General features: G+C 58.9%; 2 protein-coding genes across 2 annotated transcripts in view; one reads left to right on the top strand and one right to left on the bottom strand.

Annotated features, from left to right (window-relative positions):
• The window catches only part of LOC130860541 (ras-associating and dilute domain-containing protein-like), a 38,596-nt gene extending 19,731 nt beyond the window's left edge, over positions 1-18,865 (top strand). Inside the window, exons 9-15 of the mRNA XM_057748877.1 lie at positions 774-964; positions 1,099-1,414; positions 2,371-2,510; positions 2,868-3,007; positions 3,490-5,144; positions 14,409-15,624; positions 18,233-18,865. Of these exons, the coding sequence (XP_057604860.1) occupies positions 774-964; positions 1,099-1,414; positions 2,371-2,510; positions 2,868-3,007; positions 3,490-3,595 (893 nt within the window). The 3' untranslated portion in view covers positions 3,596-5,144; positions 14,409-15,624; positions 18,233-18,865. The remainder of the gene's footprint in view (positions 1-773; positions 965-1,098; positions 1,415-2,370; positions 2,511-2,867; positions 3,008-3,489; positions 5,145-14,408; positions 15,625-18,232) is intronic.
• AP5Z1 (adaptor related protein complex 5 subunit zeta 1) lies at positions 5,995-22,672 on the bottom strand. Its single transcript, XM_057748878.1, has 17 exons — positions 22,513-22,672; positions 12,473-12,610; positions 12,167-12,353; positions 11,755-11,896; positions 11,512-11,624; positions 10,993-11,161; positions 10,545-10,685; positions 10,291-10,328; positions 10,056-10,218; positions 9,438-9,616; positions 8,913-9,055; positions 8,450-8,590; positions 7,886-7,997; positions 7,580-7,677; positions 7,142-7,274; positions 6,846-7,060; positions 5,995-6,569 (listed from the first exon to the last, which is right to left on the bottom strand). Exons 1-17 carry the CDS (start codon positions 22,551-22,553, stop codon positions 6,302-6,304), a joined length of 2,421 nt encoding a protein of 806 aa, XP_057604861.1. The 5' UTR covers positions 22,554-22,672; the 3' UTR covers positions 5,995-6,301.
• Positions 22,673-24,327: the final 1,655 nt, after the last annotated feature.

The following is a 24,327-nucleotide window of genomic DNA, read 5'->3' on the forward strand; positions in this document are numbered from 1 at the left end:
CACGCTCCAGGTCGGGACAGAGGCCCCCACTGCCTCCCTTGGGGCCTCGCCCAGTGCACGGCCGCCAGGAAGAGGGCAGGGTCTCCACGCTGGCTGCCGTGGCACAGCCCGTTGGGAAACGGTCCTGAGCACCTTGCCCTGCGTGTGTCACGTGTGGGGACAAACGTACGCGTGTGTGTGTTTTGTAAATTAGACGCACGTCTCTCATGAGTGGCGTTATAACACAAACAGAAAGTAAAGGACGGGGAGGGATTCAGACAGAAGTAGGGCTTCAGGCGCCATCTTCCCGCCCCGGTCACCTGGGGCTTGGACCGCGTCCCGCCCCCATTCCCTGGGTCCCGTCCGAGGCCTGGGCGGGGGGCGCGGTGTGGGCTGCTGTCTGCCCGCTGTCTGGAACGTGTCCTAGTGCAGAGGCCCGCGCACCCTGGGTGGCACGTGCGGGGGGCAGTCCGCGTGGCCGCGGGCGCCCGGGAGGAGCAGACGTGGGCCCGGGGCGCAGACGTTCGGGCTGAGCGGGCTGGGCTCCCCGCGTGGGTGCGCAGTGGCGGGGGGGGGGGGGGGGGGGGAGCTGGGGGCGCAGCGGGGGCGGGTGGGGCACACGTTCTGCACAGGGAGCCTGGGCTTCGTCCTGGGCGGTCCCTGGGACGCAGGAGGGGTGAGCGTGCGGGCTGGGCTGGGGTGCCCTCGCGTGTCCCCCGGGCCCCGTGGTGTCGGGCAGGGGTGGCCGGGCAGCTTCTTCCTGGCCGGGGGGTCACGCCGCCCTCCCCCCACAGAGGAGGTGCTGGAGTCCTATGAAAACCCGCCGCCCATCGTTTTGCCAAGCGAGGGCTTCCAGGTGGACCTGGACGCGGACTGCCTGGACGACAGCATCTACCAGCACCTTCTCTACATCCGCCACTTCCTGTGGAGCCTGCGGAGCAAGCCCAGCCCCAGCGGCGGGGCCGCCCGGCCAGAGTGCCTCCAGGTACCTGCGGTGGAAGCAGGAGCGGGGCTCCCGTGGCCCTGGGGGTCCGTGGTGCCTGGTGGAGGCTGGGGGGGCCCCCCTGTCCCCCCAGCACGCCGGGCCGCTCGCTGAGTTCTTGCTCCCTCTCCCCCCAGAGCCTGCCCCACGCCAGCCCTGAGGGCCACCCCGAGGCCCGGAGCTGCCCCCCGGCTTCCACGGACCCCGGCAGGGGAGCCCGTGAGCCCGGCCTGGAGCGCCCTCTTCCTTCCGAGGGGGATCCCCGGGCACAGGGCCCCCCGGGAAGGCCGCCAGGCCGCGTGAGCCCCTCGTGCCTGCTCACACCCCCCGGCACCCCGCTCGGCCTGGAGCCCGCCGTCCCTACCTGGCCAGAAGCCAGCAGCGCCTGCGGGAGTGCGCGCCTGGAAGGCAGGCGGAGTGGGCCGAGCGGCCTGCGGGGTGCAGCTCCGGAAGGTGAGCCCTGAGCCAGGCTCACGCAGGCACCCCACTTCCAGCCCTGCCGGTGCCTGGGTGACTCCCTCGGGTCTTTCCCCCGCGCAGGGGTCCTGGCGTGGCGTTTGGCCCAGATGGCCCGTGTGGCCTGCGGGTGCCTGCTGCCCTGGACACAGGAGGCTCCAGGGCGGCCGGGGACGGCACAGTGCAGCTCAGCCCGGGCGGCCGGGCAGCGGGAGACTCAGGGCCACTTGGCCCAGGGGAGAGGAAGGGTCGCTCCGTGACGTGGAGCCGACGTGAGGCCAGCGGGGGTGGGGGCGGGGCAGAGCGGGGCCTGGAGCCCTGGGCGTGCGCACCGGGGCCGGCTGGGCTGGAGGGCAGCAGTGACTGGCCCTGGCGAGTCCTCGGCGCTCCTGCCACGTCTGGAGAGTGCCCCGAGGGCAGGGGTCGCTGGGACAGAGCTGGGCCTGAGGCAGGACACCTCTCAGTGAGCTGGGTGGGGCCCCGGGAGGGCACCGTGCCTGACCTCGTGGGGAGAGTGCAGGACCCTCAGGGTGGGGAGCAGCAGGGCTGAGCTGAGAGCCGCATCTCTGGAGGGGGGCCTGGGGGCAGGGGCCGACACTCAGAGGGACGGATGTGGGGTCACGGCGGAGAGGTGCAGGGGGAGGAGGCGGCGTGTGAGAGCCCCAGCAGGGCCCCCTCCTCAGCCTCCTGGAAGCAGCCGGCCGCGGAGAGGGGCCCGCGTTCCGGGGCAGCGCAGGGCGGCCTGACGCCCGTCACCCCGACGGGGGTCCCGTTCTGCCCGGGGGGCCAGCTCGCTGGGCCTCTGTGAGCACACGTCCCTTTGGAGCAGCTGAGCCGGGATGTCCCTGGGCCTGGACTCCGGGGCAGGCGCAGGCCCCTGGGGCAGGGTCTGGGCGGAGGCCTGCGCCGCCGGCCCCTTGCCTCACCTCGCTGCACGTTGCCTGCCCACCCAGGAGACCGTGTGGCCCCGGCAGACGAGCCCCCTCCGGCCCCGTCCAGCCGCAGCTCCAGCACAGACGACTTCTGCTACATGTTCGTGGTGGAGCTGGAGCGAGGCCCCTCAGGGCTGGGCATGGGCCTGATCGACGGGATGGTGAGAGGCCGGCCCTGCCCCCCGCAGGCCCCCGCTCCTCTCTTTACCTGAGGCGGGCCCACAGCTGGTGTGGTCACAGGCAGGTGGCGGGGAGGCCCGCGGCCGTCTCCTGGGATCTGTGGGAAGGGACGGGCCCAGTAGCAACCACGTGCCCTGCCGCCTCCTCCACCTGCGCTCTCCGGCCTCGGGGCACCTGTCCTGGGCCTGCGGGGACAGTGATGGTGTCCACTGCTGTCCTTGCAGACACACCAGTGACCACACAGCCCCCCTGGGCCAGGCCGGGGGAGGTGGCCCTTCCCTGGGGACTCTCGACTGTGAGGGGCCCTCAGAGCCCTGAGGCTTCCGCTTCTCCCCCAGCACACGCCCTTGGGCGCCCCAGGGCTCTACATCCAGACCCTGCTCCCAGGGAGCCCCGCGGCGGCCGACGGGCGGCTGTCGTTGGGAGACCGCATCCTGGAGGTGAACGGCAGCAGCCTGATGGGCGTCAGCTATCTGAGGTGCCCGCACCCTCCTCCCACCCCCACCCCCCACCCCAGCCTGTGGCAGGCCAGGTCCACCCTCAGGACAAGCCTGGCTTACTCCTCCCGGTCCCACCAGCGGGTCCTGTCATTACCCCATTTTAGAGATGAGTAAGTGGAGGCACGGCCATCCAGCCTGGCTCCCTGTGGCCACCTCCCGCCCTTCCCCTCGTTTGCCCTATGATGACACCCCAGCCCCACCAGGGCTCAGGCACTGTGGGGGTGGGGTGGGCTCTGGTACAGGCAGCACGAGCACAAGGCTCCGTGATCCTGAAGCTCTGTCACCCACAGGGAGCTCAGGGTTGTTGACTCCGTCCGCTTGGGGTAACAGCTGGGGGTGGGGGTTGGGTTACCCCCTGTCCTCCCCCTGCCCCTCCAGGAGGCTCTGCCCGCTGGACCGGCAGTGGATCCTCGCCGGGAGGGTTCTTCTACACCATCCTCATCCCCGCCGCTGGTTTCAGGGCCGTGGATCTGATCCGACACGGGGGAAAGAAGATGCGGTTTCTGGTTGCCAAGTCTGACGTGGAAACAGCCAAGAAGATCCGGTTCCGCACACCCCCTCCCTAGGTGCCCTGCAGGGACAGCCAAGCACCTGCACCTGCTGCTCCCCAGGTTATGTCACCTTCTGCCAAGCTGTTCCGTGTGGGTGCGTCACCTACGGGACACTTGCCACCGTCCCTTAGTGTATATTTTATTTATATGACAGCTAACACCAAGTTGTGATGTTTGTTACAGAGCTTTTATTTGAAGATTTCAATGGAAAAGTATAGATTCAATAAACTATCTTTCATATGCTAGACGGTGGTGGGGCGTGGAGTCTGGCCCCCCAGAGGGGCTGCCGGCGGGGGTGGGGGGGGGGTGGCGTTCAGGGAACTGCTCCCCTCCCTACCAGTGCGGGAGAGATCCTGGGAGGACACGGGGATGGCGGGATGGCTCTAACTCACTCCTGGTCTGCCCTCCACCCTGCCCAGAAACAAGGAGCAGCAGGGGACATGCAGGCAGCGCCCGGCCACCCCGCCGAGGAAAAGGGCCAGAGCCGCCTCCTGCCCGTCAGAGTGGGCTTCGCCGTCGGTGATGCCACGCGCTGCACAATCCCAAGGAAAGGGTCTAGAAACCCCCGGAAGGTTATAAAGTGAGAGTCTAGACCTACTCTGGGTACCCACGCCTCCGCCCCTGGGGCTCGCGCCTCTCCTCATCCGCTCTGCTCGCTAAAGCCGCGGCTGGGCCCTCGCACAGGCTGCCCGGGCCCTTCACCCTGGCGGGAGGCGCGGCCCTGCCCGAGCGCTGGCCGTGCGGGGCCGTGTGGGTGTCAGGGTGGCAGCGGGCCCGGCCCCTCCAGCAGGCTCAGCCGCGTCCTCCTCGCCGGGCACGGGGCCCGCTGCTAGGCTCTGGGCCGGGGCCCTCCTCTTTGGCAGGAACAGCCGGCTGCGGACACCCCGCTTGGGTGGAGGGGGTCCCGCGGCCGGAGGGTGTGTCCAGGCCCGTCCCAGGCGCTCGGCCTCGTGCGGCTCCGCGCTGCCCCCGCTGAGCGCGGACGAGAACGCGGGAGCCTGGCCTGTGCGCGCTTTCCCGGTCCGGCGTCAGGATCCCCCCGCCTCGAAGCGGTGCCCAAAGGCTGGATGACACGTACTTCTTAAAAAGCCACTTAAAATGGATGGTTGAGCCCGAAAGAAATCCGTAGAGCCCGGATGGAAAGGAGGGCCCCGCGGGGAGGGGCGGGCGCGCTGCAGCCCGCGGCGGCTCTCCGGCCGGCGTGTTCGCCTCCGTGTTTCGGGCGCGGAGGGGAGCGCAGCGGGACCGCGCGTCCCTGGCCAGGTGGGCGCCCCTGCGCGCCGTCCTCCTGGCGCAGCCCGGCCGGGTCCTCGCCGCCGCCTCCGAGGCCCGGCGCGCGCGGGCATGCGGGCGGCTCGGCGGCCGCCGGGCCTTGACCGCCATGGACGTCTCCCTGCGAGGACGGCGGGAAGGGGACGTGTCGAGAGCGGCCTTGGCTGCGAAGCAGGGCAACAGCCCTTATACACCTGCGGGACCCAAACTTGCAGCGTCTGAATGGCCTGGCAGCGCCGCAACCTGAGCGCTCACTGGCACCCAGAGAAATGGACAAGAGGGTTTTCTGCAGGTGGGCATCCGCACCCCTGGCCTCCCTGGACCCCCAGCCCCCAGGGCCGGGCAGCCCCACCCCGGGAGGGCCCGGTGTCCTCGGGCGCCCGCCCCCGCGCCCCCGGCCTTCTCCACGCCAGGCGGGCGTTTCCTTGGGTATCTGTGGGGCAAGACGCGCGGGGGACGGGGCGTGGCCCGGGCGCAGCCCGCGAGGGGCGTGGTCAGCGCCGGCAGCCGGGACTTGCGGAGCAGCAGCACCCCCTGGTGGCCGAGCCCCTCCAGGCGGAGCTGGGGCGCGGCCCTGAGGGCTGGTGTGTAAGGGGGGAAGGCGGACTTGAACGGGACAGTGGTGCACAGCGCTTGGCTTGGGGGGGGGGGGGTGCTTCTTGCCCCACCACATTCAGTGTGTCTCCCCCCTTGGCGTCTGCGAAGGCCTCCGCCGGCCTCCGCTGTCGGGGTCCCTGGGAGCACCCTGCTGGGCGGTGCTGGGCGGAGGCTGCAGGTGTGCGAAGGGGCCAGCACCAGCAGCGCCCCCGGAGCCCCAGCCTTCCCGCCTGCAAGGTGTTCAGGAGCCTGAGGAGGTCTGAAGAGGGTCACTAGGCGAGCATTTCCCCAGGGACAGCAGTCGCCTCTGGGAGGTGGGCACTGCTCCTTCGTGACTGTTAGCGACCTGTTCTGTGCCACCTGGGACGCGGGCTGAGTGGGGTCCGGCCCCAACACACGGGGCTTAGGTGGGAAGGAAGGGCGCCAGGGGAGAGGCCCTCCCGTCTCCAGGGCCAGCTCGCCCAGCCCAGCAGCACCGCGTCTCCCGGCCTCCACGACAGCCGTGGGGCCGCCCGACAGGCGCCCTGCTTCCTGGGTGGAGGGAAGGCGGACACACCCGGCCTCGCTCACACGGGCGTTGTGTAAAGGTTTATTTCTGCTACGGCTCCTCTTGCCTCCAAACAAGGACCAGCAGGACACTGAGCAACCAGCTCCCACCCAGTCCCAGGAGGGGCTGAAGCGGAGAATCAGTGCTGTTACCACACAGCTCAGCGTCGTCATGAGAGCAAGGGACTAGGAAAAGACAGAGACCAAAGGCTGGGACGGTGACAGCTCCCAACCACGGAGGACGTGGCTGGTAACATCAGGCTCTCAGTCGGCAGCCAGCCCGGCATCCACCTGGGCCCTGTCCCTTCACCCTGGCAGGAGGCCCGCCTCCCTCTCCACCAGCTGGCTGACCGTGCGCAGGGCCAGTGGCAGGGCCGTGTTGGTGTCGCGGTGGTAGCGGGGCTCGGACACCTCCACGCTTGGCGTGAGCACGAACTGGGCCACGCTGGGCATCTTCAGCAGGTTCAGCAGCTCGGTGGCACGCGTGCAGATGGCTCCCGCATCCTCCCCGTGCATGGAGCCTGTGGCTGGGCTCTGGGCAAGAGTCCTCATCTTTGACAGGAGCAGGGAGACCCTGGGGATGAGGGGGTCCTGGCCAGTCAGCTGCAGGTGCACCCCTCACAGGAAAGGGGGGTCACGGAGGGATCCCACTGCCAGGAGCACCAGCTAGCGTGGCTTTAGCTCGGAGATGTGAGATGGCAGCGCCGGCACAGCCCACGCCCCCTGCATCCAACCAGAAGCCTCGGGCCGCTGACACTGTGTCCAGGCACCTGGGATGGGACAACCTCCAAAGCTGTCCGCCTTCCCCACGAGAGCCTGCAGGTTTCCTCTACGCACCCGGAACCAGTACCTGGGGATCAGGTCTTGGCTCCTGGAGGCCAGCTTGGTCAGCGTGGTCATGAGCACAGCAATGACCTGAGGAGGGCACTTGGGAAGGGCAGCAGAGGGCCGAGACTGCGTGACCTCGAAGAGCAGGGCCTCCAGGGCTTCGAAGAACTTGTTGATCTGCTCCACGGTGCACCGCCGGTCCCAGGACACGGACAGGTACTCGCCGATGGCCCACACCTGGGTGGCGGACAGCACCTCAGCCCCGAGACAGGCCCCCCCCGTCAGGCAAGGGCCAGGGCGGTGCGGCGGCTGCCTTACCACAGCTGTGAGCACGTGTCTGTTGCTATGGGAGCCACCCAGGCCACCCACGAACTCTAGCAGCTCCTTTGCCTGCTCGACCACCAGCGGAGGGTGCAGCTTGCACAGGGCCAGGAATTGGGAGCTCAGCACCCTGCCGGAGAGGACACAGGGGCTGTGCTCGCCCCACAGACCCCAGCCCCTCGCCCGTCCAGAGGAGAGCTGGGCGGCGGCCGGGCGTCAGTGGAGGTAAAAGTAGTTCTGGTCCCTCCAGGACCCCATCGCCCTACGGGGAGGAGCCTGGGGCCGGAGGGGTCTGTGCAGTGCCGAGGCTGGGCTGGGGGGTGGGGTCTGTGGCAACCCTTGGGCAAGCGGGGAACGGAAGCCGCGAGGGGCCGAGCGCACAGGGTCAGCGAACCCACCTGGCCCTGGGCTGTGGGGCCGCCCAGAAGAACCTACCTGTGCACGTGGGCTTTGTACCCCGGCACCTGGTAAAGTGAGTCGCTTCTCTCCAGGAGCAGCCGTGCCAGCTGGCTGGCCAGGGCCTTGTTGGCAACCTGGGGGTTGAGACAGAGAGACTGGGTCCCCCGCCCCAGGGAACACCTCTGCTCTCAGCCCAGCTGTGTCTGCTGCCGTCGCCCTGGGGCTTCTCACAGCCCCAGTTCCGGGAGGGACAGGAGCTGGGCTGGGGCAAGCAGCTCTTTGCTCCACGACTCCCCGACCCTCAGCAGGCCTGACCCCGCAGGCCCTGGGCAGCAGGCTCACCTGCGGCACTGCCGAGAAGAAGGCCCGGAGCAGGGTGGGCACAGCCTCGGCGCACTGGACCACCCGGGCACAGCTGGCCAGGGGCTGCAGCAGCTGGTGCAGTGGCGTCAACCTGGGGAGACACGGCCTGGCCCTGAGCGCCCGCCCACTTCCCGCCCCCCAGCCCTGGAGGCGCCTGCGCTGGCCTGATCCGGGGCCGCCCTGCGCACGGGACACCGAGGGCTGGAGTGCGGCTGCAGTCAGGAGGCCGTGGTCCAGTCCTGGCCCTCCCGCTTGGAGGACGTGCTAAGCCTCCCCTTTTCCACCTGCGGAAAGGAGTCAGCATGGCGCCCACCCCACAGGGTGACAAGGACAAGCCACAAGCCTGGTGCCCAGTGCCTGTTGAGTGGGGGTGACCAGAGCTGTGTCTCCAAGTCAGAAGGCACAAGGCCCGGGGTGGACACCGGAGCCCAGCTGCCCTGGGGACGGGCTCCAGCCGCACCCAGCCCTGTCTCAGGGTGGCAGGGGGCTCTCGTGCCCCCAGAAGGGGCTGTGGGGCCTGGGACGCCCGGCAGCGAGCCCTACCTCTCTGCGGTCCCGCTGGCCTTGGCACGGAGCAGGTGCTGGAAGAGACCCTGGGCCTGCGGGTCCCGGAAGGCCTCCAGGCAGCCAGGGGCCCGGACGGAGACATCCCAGAGCGGCCTCGCGGATGCAGCCTGCGACGACCTGTGAGCAGACAGATGTCCAGGGCTGGGCTCCGGCATGGGCTCCGGCCAAGCCCACCGAAGCTGGACTTGGCCCCTGCCCTCGTGCTACCCACTGGTCAGGGAGAGGCTCGAGCGGATGTCAGCGCACCATCACCGCGCCCTGACCCAGCCAGGAGCCGCAGGGCCGCCCAAGAGGGCCTGGGGGCTGGGCACACGCAGGGTGGGGCCGGACCCTGGGAGGCCGCACTGCTGGGAGAGGGACAGGCCGGGGTGCGGGGCTGCCGCCTCCGGGCGGCAGAGAGACACTGTGCTTGGCGGGGCGCAGAGCTGCCGGGCCTCACCTGAGCTGCAGGTCCAAGGCCGCCGTCAGACAAGGCAGGTCCAGCAGCAGGTGGAGCATCTCCACGGCGGTGCCTGCCTCGACCAGCGATGGGAGGAGCGCCACAAACTCGGAGCAGAGGGGCGGGCTGTTCCAGGCCAGGAACTGCAGGAGCGAGGGCGCAGCCTCAGCCAGCCCGCCGCCGCCTCCTGTTTCCCTGTGACCAGGAGCCGGGAAACGCCCTCCAACGTTTCTCCCACTGTTCATTGTGCTTTTGCCCTCACTTCTGTGCCAACAGTCGAATCACTTTCCACTTGTCATTTTTTTTTAAGGACTAATTTTGGAAAAGCCATGCAGTAACACGCCAACCACACGGGGCAAGGCCCCCTAGTGAAGAGATGTGACAGCCCAGCCACCAGGCCAGGCCCGACCTCACCTTCCCAAGGGCACAGGTGCTCCCTGTTCACGTGTGTGCACGGGGGCACGCCACCACCCCCAATGCCAGGCCACCACCCCAGGGGCCCTGCACACCCCGGCTCTGGCTCACCTTGAAGAGGTTGGGGAAGCTCATCCTGAGGATGCCAAGGTTTCTACCGAACAGGGGGAGGCTGTCCCTGCAGAACTGGACAAACTCGAAGGCCAGCACTGGACTGTGGAAATGTTCAGAGGGGACCCTGCTGAAGAGGTGCTGGTACACAGCATCCGCGTCCACTGCGGCGGCCTCCCCTGAAAGACACCGCGCTCCGTCAGGGCAGGTGGCCTCGGGTGCTGGCCGGGCCCCCAGAGCTTCAGGCCAAGCCTCCAGGGCCATACATGTCTCCAAGCCACCAAAGGTGGACACGCCCACCCTTCACAAGCAGGAGAAAAGCCAGCTGAGCCAGGCCCAGCTCTGCCCGCATGTCTCCAGCCAGAGACCCACCCCTCTGGGTACACCCGTGGGATGGTTCCCTGCAAGGGGCTGGTTTCACCGCACCTTCTAGGAAACTCTCATGGCAAAGAGTTCAAGATCAATATAAATTTAGTAACATTTTTAAATGGATTTAAGTAGCACATTAAAATTTCCACCTTCTACGTGCTAGCCGCTTATCAAAGCAATGCCACTCTACAGACGAAAGAAGGGGGCGGAGTGCAGGGTGGCCTATTCTCGCGGGAGGGAGGGGCTCACCATGGTGCAGGAAGAACTGGGCGACGGGCAGCAGCGCCCGCACGCAGGCGGGGTCCCCACACAGCCGGCTGTGCAGGGCCTTCAGGCAGGAGAGGGTGCGGTACAGGAAGGAGGGGTCCTGCTGGCAGATCACATCCAGCACCAGCACGGCCTCCACCAGGCACTGCGGGGACGACGAGGCCACTCAGATGGAGCCTCGACCGCCCATCTGCCCGCCCGCCCGCCGGGCACTCACTGCTTTCTGCAGGTCAGAGTCCGCCTTCCTCAGGGCTCCTGGGGGAGGGAAGAAAGCCAGCTGGTCTCTGCATCCCCATCAGAACAGCCGGATGAGAAGGCGCCCCGTGTTCTAGTCGCTCGAGGTGGCCAGGGAGACCGCAGCTGGGGCGACCCCAGCACAGACGCAAGGTGGGGACGGATGGCCTGTGGGCCAGGGACACGCCCTGTTCCGCCAAGCAGCGGGGGGCATGGGAAGCGTGGCCCAGGACTCACGCCGATTACTCTGCTCGAGGAGGCGCAGGCAGTACTCGAAGGCCTTCTCCCGCAGCTGCTCCTGGGGTGGCAACAGGTGGCTGGCGGTGGAGGCAGCCGAGAGCACAGACAGGGTGGAGCCCTCCAGCTCTGACTTGTCGTCTAGAAGAGAACGACAGCTCAGCAGGACGCGGAGACCGGCTGTGCGGAGGACGCGAGGAGGGCTGCCGTCGAGGACTGCCAAGGCCTGTGCCCAGTCCCGCTACCACGCTCACTGGACACCCTCAGCGTAGACGAGCCCAGACTGTCTAAACCGCTAGCAGGCTTGCAGAGGAAGAGGAGTTTGGAGACGCTCTCTGAACAGTCCTGTTGACGCCTGGCTTCTCAACACGTCTGGGAAAGGCCTCCTGGAGCCCACGAGGCCCAGCCAGTGTCGCCCAGGGGCCCGCTGTGTCTGCCTGCATCCTACCTGCACCCGGGCCACCGGAGCCCGCAGGGCCGCCGTGCAGCAGCCAGGCGCGCAGCATGGAGAAAGCCTGCACGTTCAGCCACTGGTCCTCCGTGAAGCACTGGCCCGTGGACAGCACCGTGAAGAAGTCTGTGGCCACCGCCCCGTCCACCTCGGTGACAGGGCCCGGCTGCGGGAGGCAAGGAAGGTCAGCCGGCGCTGCAGGGCCCGGGAAAGGCCGCGACGAGGTCACATGGAGTGCAAGCCACCGCCCTGGCTGTCCACGCTCCCCTGGAACCAGGGCGCCCCCTCGTAAGATGCGTGCATGCAGGCGCTTGAGCTGAGCACACGACCCTCACTGTACGTTCTGGGCCTCAACCCGCAGAGCGTCACAGGCTTGGGGCTGTGACCCAGAGCCCACCCCCGCCAGTGCCCAAGTGGAGACGGGAAACGGGTCATGCTGGCGTCAGGGCGGGTGGAAAGGCCAGAGGAGTGGACGGCAGCCTGCGGGCGCGGGGGGCCCGAGGCCCCTGGTCTCACCTGCCGGGCCCTGGGCGTGGAGAAGAAGCCTCCAGAGGAGCGGGCGACGCCCTGCTGGGTGCTGGCGTAGCGCAGCCAGTCCCCCAGCCGCTTGCTGAGCGCCTTGCTCTGCTCTGTGCGGGGCGGGGGTGACACCGTGGGGCCGAGTTCAGTCCCGCAGACGCGGGCTGCGTGGGGGGCTGGCAGGCCTCCCCGGGGACCAGTGGTGGCCCCTCGTCTGCGGGGGCAGGGTGGAAGGTGTACCTTCATGGAGGGCATCCGGGGCCAGGCTGACGACCTTGGACACGACCGGGAGGAGGTGCCTCGGGCTGGGCCCCTCGGGCTGCCGGCTCTCCAGGACCTTGAGGACGCGCTGGCCCACGCGCCTCACCTGCCGCTGGTCACCCTGCGGATGCCACAGCGGAACGTGACCGCTGACTCGCCTGAGCGCCCGCGCGCCGAGAAGGCCACCAGGGCAGTGCCGGCCCCGCGGCCTGAGCCAGCCTCACAGCCTGGCTCGTGCCCACCCATAGCGGGGGCGTGGGGGGGGGGAGGTGCCCGGGCCACACCCAGGACTCTGGGGGGCAGCGTCTCCGCCGGGCCGGCCCGCCCGGGGAGCATGCTGCCTGCTTGTTCCCCGGGGCCACCAAGGGCAGGGCGGCGGCAGTCACCTCACCTGCGCCAGGAGCACAGAGGCCACCAGGCCCAGCTGCCGCGTGTCCTGGACGTGGTCGCAGGACAGGCTCAGGCTGTCGGAGGGCGACAGCTCCCTCAGGATGGCGGCGCACAGGAGCTGGAGCGGCTCGGGGCAGGCGGGCGAGCACAGGGCGGCCTGCAGCAGCGCCACGCAGGGCTCCTCCAGCCTGGGGGCGGGGGGGGGGGTGTCACCCCTGCGGGACGGCCCGGGGCGGGTGGCGCCCCCCTGCCCGCTGCTACTGGGGGCTCCCGCGGCCCACGCTGCCCCGGGGACGGGCGCACGCACCTCCTGTTGTACTTTGTGGCCGAGGCGACGAGGAAGAGCCTCCGCAGGGCGTGCAGGGCGTCAGGCCCCCAGTCCTCCCGCGACAGCAGCGCACAGGCCCGGGCACAGAGCGCCCCCAGCTCCTCGCTCCGGACCTCCCTAAACAGAGGTGCGGCGTCAGCAACCGGGCCTCGCGGGGCCCGGGATCGAGGCCCCGAGCTGCGAGGGCGCGGCTCCTGCGCAGAGACCGGGCGTCGTGGAGGAAGGCGGTTCCGGCACGACCAGGCCTCTCACGGTGAACCTGCGGACGGGGGGCCTGAGCCGGGTGCTCCCCCTCCGCCCCTGCCAGGCGGGAGACCTCACTCCAGCAGACTCGGTGCCCAGCCTCCACCCATTCCAGTTTCCTCACTCCAGGACCAGCAGAACAAACAGATGGGTTTAGTGGTCAAAGTAAGGGGACTTAGTCTGAAACGATGCTTTTGAAAATATTCCTTAATGAGCCTTTAACTTCTGGGAACAAGAGTTAAATCTTAAATATGAAAGGACAAATGTTGCACATGAATACTTAAGATACTGAACCAAGTCTCAAAACGGAAGTCTGGTTGTGGGCTTCTATTCCAGTCCAAAAGGCAAGACAAGGCCACATGCCACCTAGGGCCCTAGGAGCTTCTGGGGGCTGTGAGAAGGGCCCCTACCCAGCTGGGCCCTCCCCATGGGCCCCCACCCCCCAGGCCACGGCTGAAGACCACCACATCCATTCTGCTCAAGCTCAGGGGCTGCAGTTTTGACCTGAGAGAGACAGCGCGTCCCCAGCCTCTGGGGCTGAGGAGAAGGTCCGATGACCACGCGGCGTGGGGTCCTGGGCGGCGTCTTGTGTTTGCCGTTCTTACTTGAAGGCTGGCAGATAAATCCCAATGGATTCCCCACCACTCCTCGCCTCCCACCCATTTCCATTTTTTCCCTTAATCTAGCCAGAGTGAGATTCAGCCACCTGCAAATACAAGGAAAGGCGCACACGTGTGGGACGAGGAGGAGGGGACAGAGCCGAGGGGCCGGGTCCAGGCCTGCTTCTCGCTGGGGTGGTGACCGAGGGAGAAGCTGCTGGCCCGCCTGCGCCTGGCAGTCATCACCGAGACTCTTTCCCGGAACAGCGGTGCCCCTCGCCCGCACCCCCGATCAGTCCCGTCCAATACATTCTCCAAATCACAGGATTCTTTCTGAAAGGCCACGCTGCCCACAGCCCTCAGGAGCTCCCCACCGCCTCCAGGGCTGGCGGTGCTCACAAGCGCCCCGCCTGCCTTCCTTTCTCTAACGGCCACCGCGTCCTGCCTCTCCTGCCTCCGGCCAGCACGCGCTCTCTGCCCGACACGCTCCTCGCCGCTCCCCTTGGGTCGACACCGCGCTCCCCCCGAGCCGCTGGTGAGCTGCCTCGTCCTTGGCCTTGCTGTGGACCCTGCCCCCTTACTCGAGTCCTGCTCTCTTTGCCTGCTCTGCAGATCACACGTCGTGCTTCTCATAACTCTGCCCACCCTTGCTCTCCATCCCTGGAAAATACAATAGAAATTAAAACTTACTCCAGATCCTCTAACTCCCAAATGTTAGTAATCTGTTTTAAAGTGCCACCAAAAATCACAGGCTTAAAGAAAAATAAAGAAAAACAGTGAAAACTAGTTAAAACCCAGGGACTTCCCTGGTGGTGTAGTGAATAAGGCTCTGTGCTCCCAACTGGTCAGGGAACTAGACCCCACATGCATGCTGCAACTAAGGAGCCCACCTGCCACAACAAAGACTCGGTGTAAGTAAGTAAAGTAAGTAAAATAAGTAAACAAGTAAATAAATAAACAGAAAACTAGTAAGACCCAACTGATAGTTGAGAGGAATTCCCACCCACCTGCGACAGAGACAGAGACAGAGACATAAGAATTGAATAGTGATGGCTGTTCCTTCTGCCTTTCAGCCTATGCACTTACGACCTTGAACAGAAGACAAGTGGGGAGTTCTGAGTGGGTCTCCTCACGTGTCCCCTGGCAAGAGCGCTGGGCTGAGCATGTCGCATGCTGGGTGTGATGCTAGCGTCTAAAGATAACCAGAGGAGAACAAGATGGCAGAGGAGGAGGACACGGAGCTCACCTCCCACCACGAACACCCCAGAAATACGTCTATGTGGGGAGCAATTTCCACTGAAAACAAACTGGAGACTGGCAGAAAGACTGCTGTGTAGCCAAGGCTGTGAGAAAGACCCATGTGGACTTGGGGAGGAGGAGAAATCTGTTGGGACTTGTGCCCCCGTGAGGGGACTCAGAAGAGGAGGGGGAGTACAGGGGCCTGGAGTTCCTCCCTGGGGAGTGAGTGGTTCAAACCACATACTGGGGCATCCCAGCCTTGGGGATGAGTCCCCTTGGCTGGTGTGAAAACCAGTGGGACTAACAGCAGGGCTGTAAGAATGTGGACTCCACTCGTGAAGAGCGGGCACAGGCTTGCTTACTCCCGAAATAAGGCAGAGGAAGCAGACTGAAACTGCCCGGGGCCCTAGCTGGTTTCCCGTGATCACCCCAGCACGTGCCCCAGTCCCAGCCGCAACCGAGCAGCTGCTCCAGCCCCCTCTTGCTCCAGCACTGCTCCCCTTTCAGGGCAAAGATGCTGTTTCCGGGGAGGGGGGGGAAGTGCACACCTGGAACAGAACCAGCTTGGACCTGACCCTCAGGGCTGCTGCTCCAGCAACTTGGGACCCACCCTGATAGGGCAGTGATGGCCACTGAACAGAGATGCTCCAGCAACCTGGCACCCACCCTGATAGGGCAGTGACGGCCACTGAACAGAGGTGCTCCAGCAACCTGGCACCCACCCTGATAGGGCAGTGACGGCCACTGAACAGAGATGCTCCAGCTCTCACCTGGCTCTGGCTCCAGCCCCACCTCCTACCACTGCGACAGCTGCCACACACCCTGGGGAAGGCGCCACTCCTGCTCCTTTCAGCTTCGGCTCTCCCGCCAAAGCCGCGGGGCACATGCAGACTGTGTAGGGACGCTCCTACACAGGGACACCACTTAAGACCGTGAGCGATAACTGTTTCACCTAACTTCACAGAGACAGGAAAAGCTAAACAAAATGAGAAGACAGAGGAATTTGTTTCAAATGAAAGAAGAAGAAGAAAAAAAACCCTGAGAAAACAGGTAATGAAACAGAGATAAATAATTTACCAAATAAAGAGTTCAAAACATTAGTAATAAGAATGCTACCTAAACCAGGGAATAGTTGAACACAGAATTTTAACAACGAACTAGAAAATGTAAAAAATAAAGCAGGAAAATACAATAACTGAAACGAAAAACATACTAAAAGGAATTCACAGCAGACTAGGTGATACAGAAGAACATACCTAGATGGGGGGATGGAGGGAGGTCCACGAGGGAGGGGATATACATATACATACAGCTGACTCACTTCATTGTGCAGCAAAACCTAACACAACACTGTAAAGCAATTATACTCCAATTAAACACACACACACACAAGTGACCTGGAAGACAGAATAATGGAAATCACCCAATCAGAACAGCAAAAAGAATAAGACATTTTAAAAAATGAGGGCAGTTTAAGAGATTTCTGCCACCATCAAGCATACTAACATTCACATATAAGGGTTCCAGAAGGAGAAGACAGAAAAGGGTCAAAAATATATTTGATGAAATTATGACTGGAAACTTTCTGAGCTGAAAGAAGGAGATAGATATCCAGGTACAGGAAGCAAAAGAGAACCCCAAACACGATGAAACCAAAGAGACCCACACCAAGACATATAATTAAAATGGCAAAAGTTAAAAAGAGAATTCTAAAGCCAGCAAGAGAAAAAACCACACACCAGGGAACCTCCATAAAGCTATCAGTGGATTTTTCTGCAGAAACTTTTCAGCTCAGGAGGGAGTGGCATGATAAAGTGCTGAAAGGAAAAACCTACAACCTAGGGTACTCTACCCAGCAGCGTTATCATTCAGAATTAAAAGGAGAGATGAAGAACTTCTCAGACAAGCAAAAACTAAGAGTTCATTAATACTACACTGACTCCAAGAGTTAAAGGATCTTTGTGTGGAAAAGAAAAGGCTAGAACAGGAAGAATTTATAGGAAAGGAAAAAAATCCCACTAGTGAAAGCAAATATATAGTAAAAGCTGTGGGTCAGGAATTCCCCAGTGGTCCAGTGGTTAGGACCCGGCACTTTCATTGCTGAGGGCACAGGTTCAACCCCTGGTAGAAGAACTAAGATCCCACAAGTTGCACAGCACAGCCAAGAGAGGAAAAAAAAAAAAAAAAAAAGAACTGTGGGTCACTTAAATAAGCTAGAACAAAGTTCACCATATATGAACCCCATGATAACCACAAATCAAAAACCTGCAATAGATACACAAAAACTAGAGAGAGAGGAACACAAGCATACCACTAGAGAAAATCATCAAACCTCAAGGTAAGAAATGAAAAGAAGAAAAGAATGGAGAACTACAAAAACGACTAGAAAACAAGCAATAAGTACATACCTATCAATAATCACTTTAAATGTCAATGGTCTAAATGTTCCAATCAAAAGACATAAGATGACTGACTGGATAAACAAACAAGCCCCATCTATATGTTGCTTAAAAGAGACTCACTTCAGAACTGAAGACACACAGAGACTGAAAGCAAGGGGATGGAAAAAAGATATTTCACGCAAATAGAAACAAGAAAGGTGGGGTAGCAACACTCATATCAGACAAAGTAGACTTTAAAATGAAGTCTAACAAAAAATAAAGAAGAGCATTAGATAATAACAAAAGGATCATTAAAAGATATTATACTCGTTAACATCTATGCACCTAACACAGGAGCACCTAACTATATACAGCAAATATTAACAGACAAAGGGAGAAACCAACAACAACACAGTAATAGTAGGGGACTTTAATACCCCACTTAAATCAATGGACAGATCACCCAGACATAAAATCAAGACAGAAACTGTAGTCTTAAATGATACTTTAGACCAGTTGAACTTACTCGAAATCTACAGGATATTCCAACCCCAAAACAGCAGAATACACATTCTTTTTAAGTGCACATGGAACATTCTCCAGGATAGATCACATGCTAGATGATAAAACAAGTCTCAACAAATTTAAGAGAATAGAAATTATATCAAGCATTTTTTTCTGACCACAAATGATATTAAACCAGAAATCAATTACAGGAAGAAAAATGGGAAAAACACAAACACACAGAGACTCAAACAACATGCTACTAAGAAACCAATGGGTCAATAAAGAAATCAAAGAGGAAAGTAAAAATACCTCAAGACAAATAAAAATAAAATATCTGTGGGATGCAGCAAAAGCAGTTCTAAGAAGGAAGTTTATAGCAATACAGGCATACCTCCAGAAACAAAAATCTCAAACAACCCTGTGGAGATCTCATCCACATGAACAAACCTGAATGAGTGGCACGGTGGAATTAAGAAAATCATACAAGAGTATAGGAAAGCATGGGGTCAGGGGACTCAAGACCAAGCCAGTCAAGAGTCCCAAGCTCTGATTCCCACAGTGTATTTACTGAGAAAAAGCATTCTAGCATTCTAGATTATAAATCACGATAATGGGCATCACAAGGTATATGCTTCAATTAGAGAAAATTGCAGGACACCTTGTTTTTTATGATTACTAGGAGAGATAGTTTATCTTTAACTCGGAGCTGGAGCCTGGAGCCATGGGCTATATAACTGCTTTATCTCAATGGTTTTCCTTTCTGCTTTCAGAACTGCCTGCAGCCATACAGCCGGTCATGTGCTCTCGGGATTGTTACTCCAAGTCAGTGTCCTCTGTGTCCTCTGTGGTTCTCTACACAACCCAACTACCTACCATCTAAGGGAATTAGAAAAAGAAGAAGAAACAAAGCCCAAAGTCAGAAGGAAGAAAATAAAGACCAGAGAGGAAACAAAATAAAAACCAAAAAAAAAAAAGAAAAGAACAATGAAACCAAGAGCTGATTTTTTGAAAAGATAAAATTGATAAGCCTGTAGTCAGACTGCAACGAAGAGTAGCCTCCACTGCTGCAACTAGAGAAAGCCAGTATGCAGCAACAAAGATCCAATGCAGCCAATAAATAAATAAATACATTTATTTAAAAAAAAAAGAGAGAGAGAGAGAGAAAGCTATCTATATATGTCTTTAAAAAACAAAAACAAAAAACCCCTTTAGGCAGGTTGACCAAGAGAAAGAGAGGACCCAAATAAAGTAAGATATGAAAGAGGAGAAATTAAAACTGGTATCACAGAGATACAAAAAACCATGAGAGAATACTATCAACAGTTACATGCCAGTTACATACCAATAAATTGGACAACCTAGAAGAAACGGATACATTTCTAGAAACACACAATTTCCAAGACTGAAACAGGAAGAAACAGACAATCTAACAGACCTATCACTAGTAGTGAAACTGAATTAGTAATTAAAAAAAGTCTCCCAGTGAACAAACGTCCAGGACCAGACAGCTTCACAAGGGAATTCTACCAAACATATAAAGAAAAAATAACTATCCTTCTCAAACTATTCCAAAAAATTGAAAAGGAAGGAACACTCCCAAATTCACTGTATGAGGCCACAATTATCTTGATACCAAAACTAGACAAAGACGCTACAAATAAAGAAAATTACAGGCCAATATCTATGATGAATATAGATGCAAATATCCTCAACAGAACATCAACAAACCAAATTCAGCAATACATAAAACAAAAAATCATACTCTATGATCAAGCAGGATTTATTCCAGGGTTAAAAGGATGGTTCAATACCCTCAAATTAATCAGTGTGATACACCACATTAACAAAAGGAAGGATAAAATTCACATGATCATCTCAACAGATGCAGAAAAAGCATCTGACAAAATTCAACATCCATTCATGATTAAAAACTCATCGAAACTGGTATGGAGGGAACATATCTCAACATAATAAACTGCATTTATGACAAACCCACAGCTAACATCATAGTCAACAGTGAAAAGCTGAAAGCTTTTCCTCCAATATCAGGAACAAGACAGGAGTGCCCAGTCTCACCACTTCTATTTAACACAGTATTGGAAGTCCTAGCCACAGCAATCGGACTAGAAAAATAAAAGGCATAGAACTTGGAAGGGAAGAAGTAAAACTATCACTATCTGCAGATGACATGATACCATATGTAGAAAATCCTAAAGTTTCCACACACAAAACCAAAAAACTATTAAACTAATGAATTCTGTAAAGTTGCAGGATACAAGAATAACATTGGAAAACCTGTTGCTTTTCTATACACTAGTAAGAGAAAGCAAAAAAACAATCCTGTTAAAATCATGTCAAAAAGAATAAAATAGCTAGGAATAAACTTAACAGAAGAGGTAAAAGACCTATACTCTGAAAACTATAAAACACTGATAGAGAAAACTGAAGATGATACAAAGAAATAGAAAGGTACCCCACGTTTATGAATTAGAAGAATATTGTTAAAATGTCCATACTACCCAAAGCAATCTACAGATTTAATGCAACCTCTATCAAAACATCCATGACATTTTTCATAGAACTAGAACAAATAACCCTAAAATGTATATGTAACTACAAAAGACCATGAATAGCCAAAGCATCTTGAAAAAAAAGAACACAGCTGGATAGAGGTATCATGATCCCTGATTTCAGACTATATTACAAAACTACAGTAATCAAAACAGTATAGTACTAACCAAACAAGCAAACAAACAGTATGGTACTGGCATAAAAACACACACATAGATGAATGGGACATAACAGAGAACCCAGAAATAAACCCACACGTTTATGGCCAATTAATCTGCGACAAGGAGATTAGGAGGCAAGAATATATATACAATGAGAAAAGACAGTCTCTTCAATAAGTGGTAATGGTAAAACTGGACAGTTACATGTAAAAGAACGAAATTGGAACATTTTCTCACATGATATACAAAAAATAAACTCAAAATGGATTAAAGACCTAAATGTTAGATCAGAAACTATAAATCTCCTAAAAAAAAATACAGGCAGAATACTCTTTGACAAAAATCGTGGCAGTATTTGTTTTTTTTTAGATCTGTCCCCTATGGCAAAGGAAAAAAAAGCAAAAATAAACAAACAGGACCTCACAAAACCTAAACGCTTTTGCACAGCAAAGGAAACCTACTGAATGGGAGAAAATACTTGCAAATGATACGACTCATAAAGGATTAATATCCAAAAATGTATAAATAGCTCATACAACTCGGTATTTTAAAAAAAAAAACCTCAATTAAAAAATGGGCATAAGACCTGAATAGTTATTTTTCCAAAGAAGACATACAGACAGCCAATAGGCACATGAAAAGATGCTCAAAACAGCTAATCATAAGAGAAATACAAATCAAAACCACAATGAGGTAACACCTCACACCTGTCAGAATGGCTGTCCTCAAAAAGACCACAATAACAAATGGTGGTCTTTTTGGTGAGAATGTGGAGAAAAGAGAACCTTAGTTCCCTGTTGGTGGGAATGTAAATTGGTGCAGCCACTATGGAAAATTGTGGAGATTCCTCAGAAAACTAAAAATTGAACTACCATATGATCCAGCAACTCCATTCCTGGGTATATATGGGAAGAAAACAAAAACACTAATTTTAAAACAAAACAAAAACAAAAACAAAAAACAGAAAAACAAACAACCCCCCCCACTAATTCAAAAAGGTACCTGCAACCCCAAGTTCACAGCAGCATTATTTACAACCGCCAAGATATGGAAGCAGCCTAAGTGTCCATCAACAGATGAACGGATAAAGAAGGTGTGATAGACGCACACCCACACACAATGGAATATTGCTCAGCCATAAAACAGAATGAAATTCTTGCATCTGCAACAGCATGGATGAACCTGGAAGGTATCATGCTTAGTGAAATAAGACAAATACTGTATGTTACCATGTACACGTAGAATCTAAAAAATGGAATTAATGAATACAACAAAACAGAAACTGACTTACAGATATAGAACATGTACTCATGGTTATCAGTGGAGAGTGGGAATGGGGTAGGGGCAAGATGGGAGTAGAGGGTTGAGGTACAAACTACTATGTATTAAACAAGCTATAGATATATTGTACAGCACAGGGAATGTAGCCGACATTTTACAGTAGCTTTAATGGGGTATAATCCATAAAAACACTGAATCACTGTGTTGTACACCTGAAACTAATATTGTGAATCAACTATACTTCAATTTTTTTAAAAAAGATATCCATTTTCATCTAATACAGCTCCTAAATTCAAGTGAACCTGAACTGGAATACTGGAACTTGAATATTAGGAAACCTGTCCTAGGCTGAAGGAACTACAGATTTTCAAAGGCGATTCTGACCATGGCAAACTTTCGCCCTGTTCACAGCCCTTAAACCCTAACATGCATTCAGGACGTCGCTTCACTAGGACCACAGGAGCCTCAACCAGCCTAACCCTTCGCACCCCCTGGTCGAGCTCCGAAGCCGGCGGTGGGGTGTGTGTGTGTGTGTCTCTGTGTGTGTCTGTGTGCGTGTGTGTACACCGCGGCGCTGGCTGCACCTTCTCCTCTTGCAGGAGCACCGAGCCTCACACTGTCCGATGGGCTGTGCGGCGTCAGTCCCGGCCTTCATCCGCCTTCTCCCGCGGGTGGCTGGCTGGTGGGAGGCCAGCTCGGGGCCAGAACACCGCGGGGAACTTCCCCATTGAGCCAAAGCACCCGCGGGTGGGCGGGTCTTTCCAGACAACAGAACCCTCCACGGCCGCCCAGAGCCCGCAGAAGCGCGGGGACCGTGGCCTTTGCGGCCTGCTCGCCGTGGCTCCGTGCGGCACGCCTTTCTGTGCCGCCGCGGACGTCGAGGCGCCGGACCGCCCTGGGCGCCGCTTCCCGCCGGACGGGCCGGGCCCCCCGCCGCCCTCCCGCCCGCACCCCGCGGAGCGCCGCTCGGGAGCCGCCCCCGGGGGCCGGGCCGCCCCTCCCCGGCCTCCCCGCCGCCCCGGCCCGCAAGGCCCCACCTGGCCTGGCGGAGCAGGCTCCCCGCCGCCGCCGTGAACATCCCGCCGCCGCCGGGAGAGCAGACCGCGCGCCCCGACGCGGGGGCCCCGGCAGAGAGACCCGCGGCGGCAGCGGCTTCCGGGCGGCGCCGCGAGCCGCCACCTGCGCAGGCGCGGCCGCAGGCTCGGGCGGAGCGTCTCCGCGCGGGGGCCGCCGGGAGCCGTCGGGGCGGCCTGGCGCCGGCCTACCTGCCCGGGCGGGAGAGCGGAGGCCGCGCTGGGGGCGGGGGCGGCCGGCGAGGAGGGGCGGGGCCGGGGCGGGGAGGGAGGTGGCCCGAGCTAGGAGACGTGGGCGGAGTCAGCAACCGCGGGGGCGGGATGGGGCGGGATGGGGCGGGATGGGGCGGGATGGGGCGGGATGGGGCGGGGAGGGCGAAAGACCGCGGACAGCCGAGCGCAGCAGCAGGTTCCTGCTGCCGGGGCGGTGCGTCCCCTCGGCCCCGGCGCAGCAGAGGACGTGGCGGAACGTGGGGTCACTTATCTACGGAGCAAGCAATGGCTGAGTCCCGGGCCTGCCCGCAGCGCTTTAGGTTCTGGGGACTGGGGCCCGGGAGAAGCCAAGTTCCTGCCCTCGTGCAATTTACAACCAACAAAAACCACCCTCGGGGGCTTCCGTGGTGGTGCAGCGGTTGAGAATCCGCCTGCCAGTGCAGGGGACATAAGATGTGACCCCTGGTCCAGAAAGTCCCACCTGCGGCGGAGCAGCTGAGCCTGTGCGCCACAACTACTGAGCCTGCGGCGCCTAGAGCCCCTACTCCGCAACAAGAGAAGCCCCCGCTGGCTGCAGCTAGAGAAAGCACATGCACGGCAACGAAGACCCAACGCAGCCAAAAAAGGAAAAAGAAAAAGAAAAAAACCACGACCATCATCAAATATACAACCGCGTTGGGAATTCCCTGGCGGTCCAGGGGTTAGGACTCTTATGCTCTCACTGCCCCAGGGCCCGGGTTCCGTCCCTGGTCGGGGAACTAAGATCCCACATCCCACACGCTGCACTGCGCGGCAAGAAAAAAATATATACGCGCGCGCGCACGCACACACACCACACACAGAAGCCTAGCAGTGATAAATGCCCTGCAGGGATGATAAAGCAGAGTAAGGGAAGAGCCTGTGGGAAGGTTGGACGGATGAGGAGGCCCTGGAGGGATGAGCCGCGGGGAAGACAGGAATGGAGGGAAGGGGGGCGGGGGGCGGGCTCTGCCCTCCTCTGCGGGAATCCTGGCCCCGGCCAGGGGGAGGTTTTGAGATGCCCTAGCAGTGCTCAAGTGGAGACGTGGAGGGTGACAGCTGAGGAGGGTGAGGAGCCGGGAGCCAGCGGGGGTGCGTGAGGTAGTGGGAGCGCATCTGTCCAGACAGCAAATGGAGAGAGGTGGGCACCGCGGCGTGAAGAGGAAGGGAACTGGCAGAGGAAGCCTGCTGAGCCCCGTGCATCTCACCTAACACCGACACCCCTGAGGAGAGCTTCACTGTTACCACTTGAAGGATGAGTTGGGTGAAGCTACAAAGCTGGCTACGGGCCCAAGGTCATACCTGTTGGCAGAGGAGGGATCCCAACCAGCAGCTGGACTCCAGGTCAGCGCTTGCGGCCGCTCTGCCCACTGCCTGCCGGGGCGTGCCCGGCCAGGCGGGAGGAAACGCAGGAGCAGGCGGTGGCTCAGAGGCCACGAGGCGCGCAGTCAGGTTCAAGTGCTGCCGCGAGGCTGAGCGAGGTCAGCACCAACTCAATGCACCTGCGTCCATCGGTGGCTGGCCTGGAGATGGAAGGCAGGTGTCTCA

The sequence above is a fragment of the Hippopotamus amphibius genome, chromosome 9, assembly GCF_030028045.1.
Source record: "Hippopotamus amphibius kiboko isolate mHipAmp2 chromosome 9, mHipAmp2.hap2, whole genome shotgun sequence".
Taxonomy (NCBI): domain Eukaryota; kingdom Metazoa; phylum Chordata; class Mammalia; order Artiodactyla; family Hippopotamidae; genus Hippopotamus; species Hippopotamus amphibius.

Bases quoted from the DNA above. Each gene is read 5' to 3' on its own strand.
- AP5Z1 (XM_057748878.1), bottom strand. From the start codon at position 22,553: ATGTTCACGGCGGCGGCGGGGAGCCTGCTCCGCCAGGCCAG. The intron at 12,354-12,472 runs GTGCGTGCGCCC...CCCCGCCCCCAG, and splicing joins GCCACAAAGTACAACAGGAG to GCTGGAGGAGCCCTGCGTGG. The intron at 8,591-8,912 runs GTGAGGCCCGGC...GTCTGCTCACAG, and splicing joins GCCTTGGACCTGCAGCTCAG to GTCGTCGCAGGCTGCATCCG.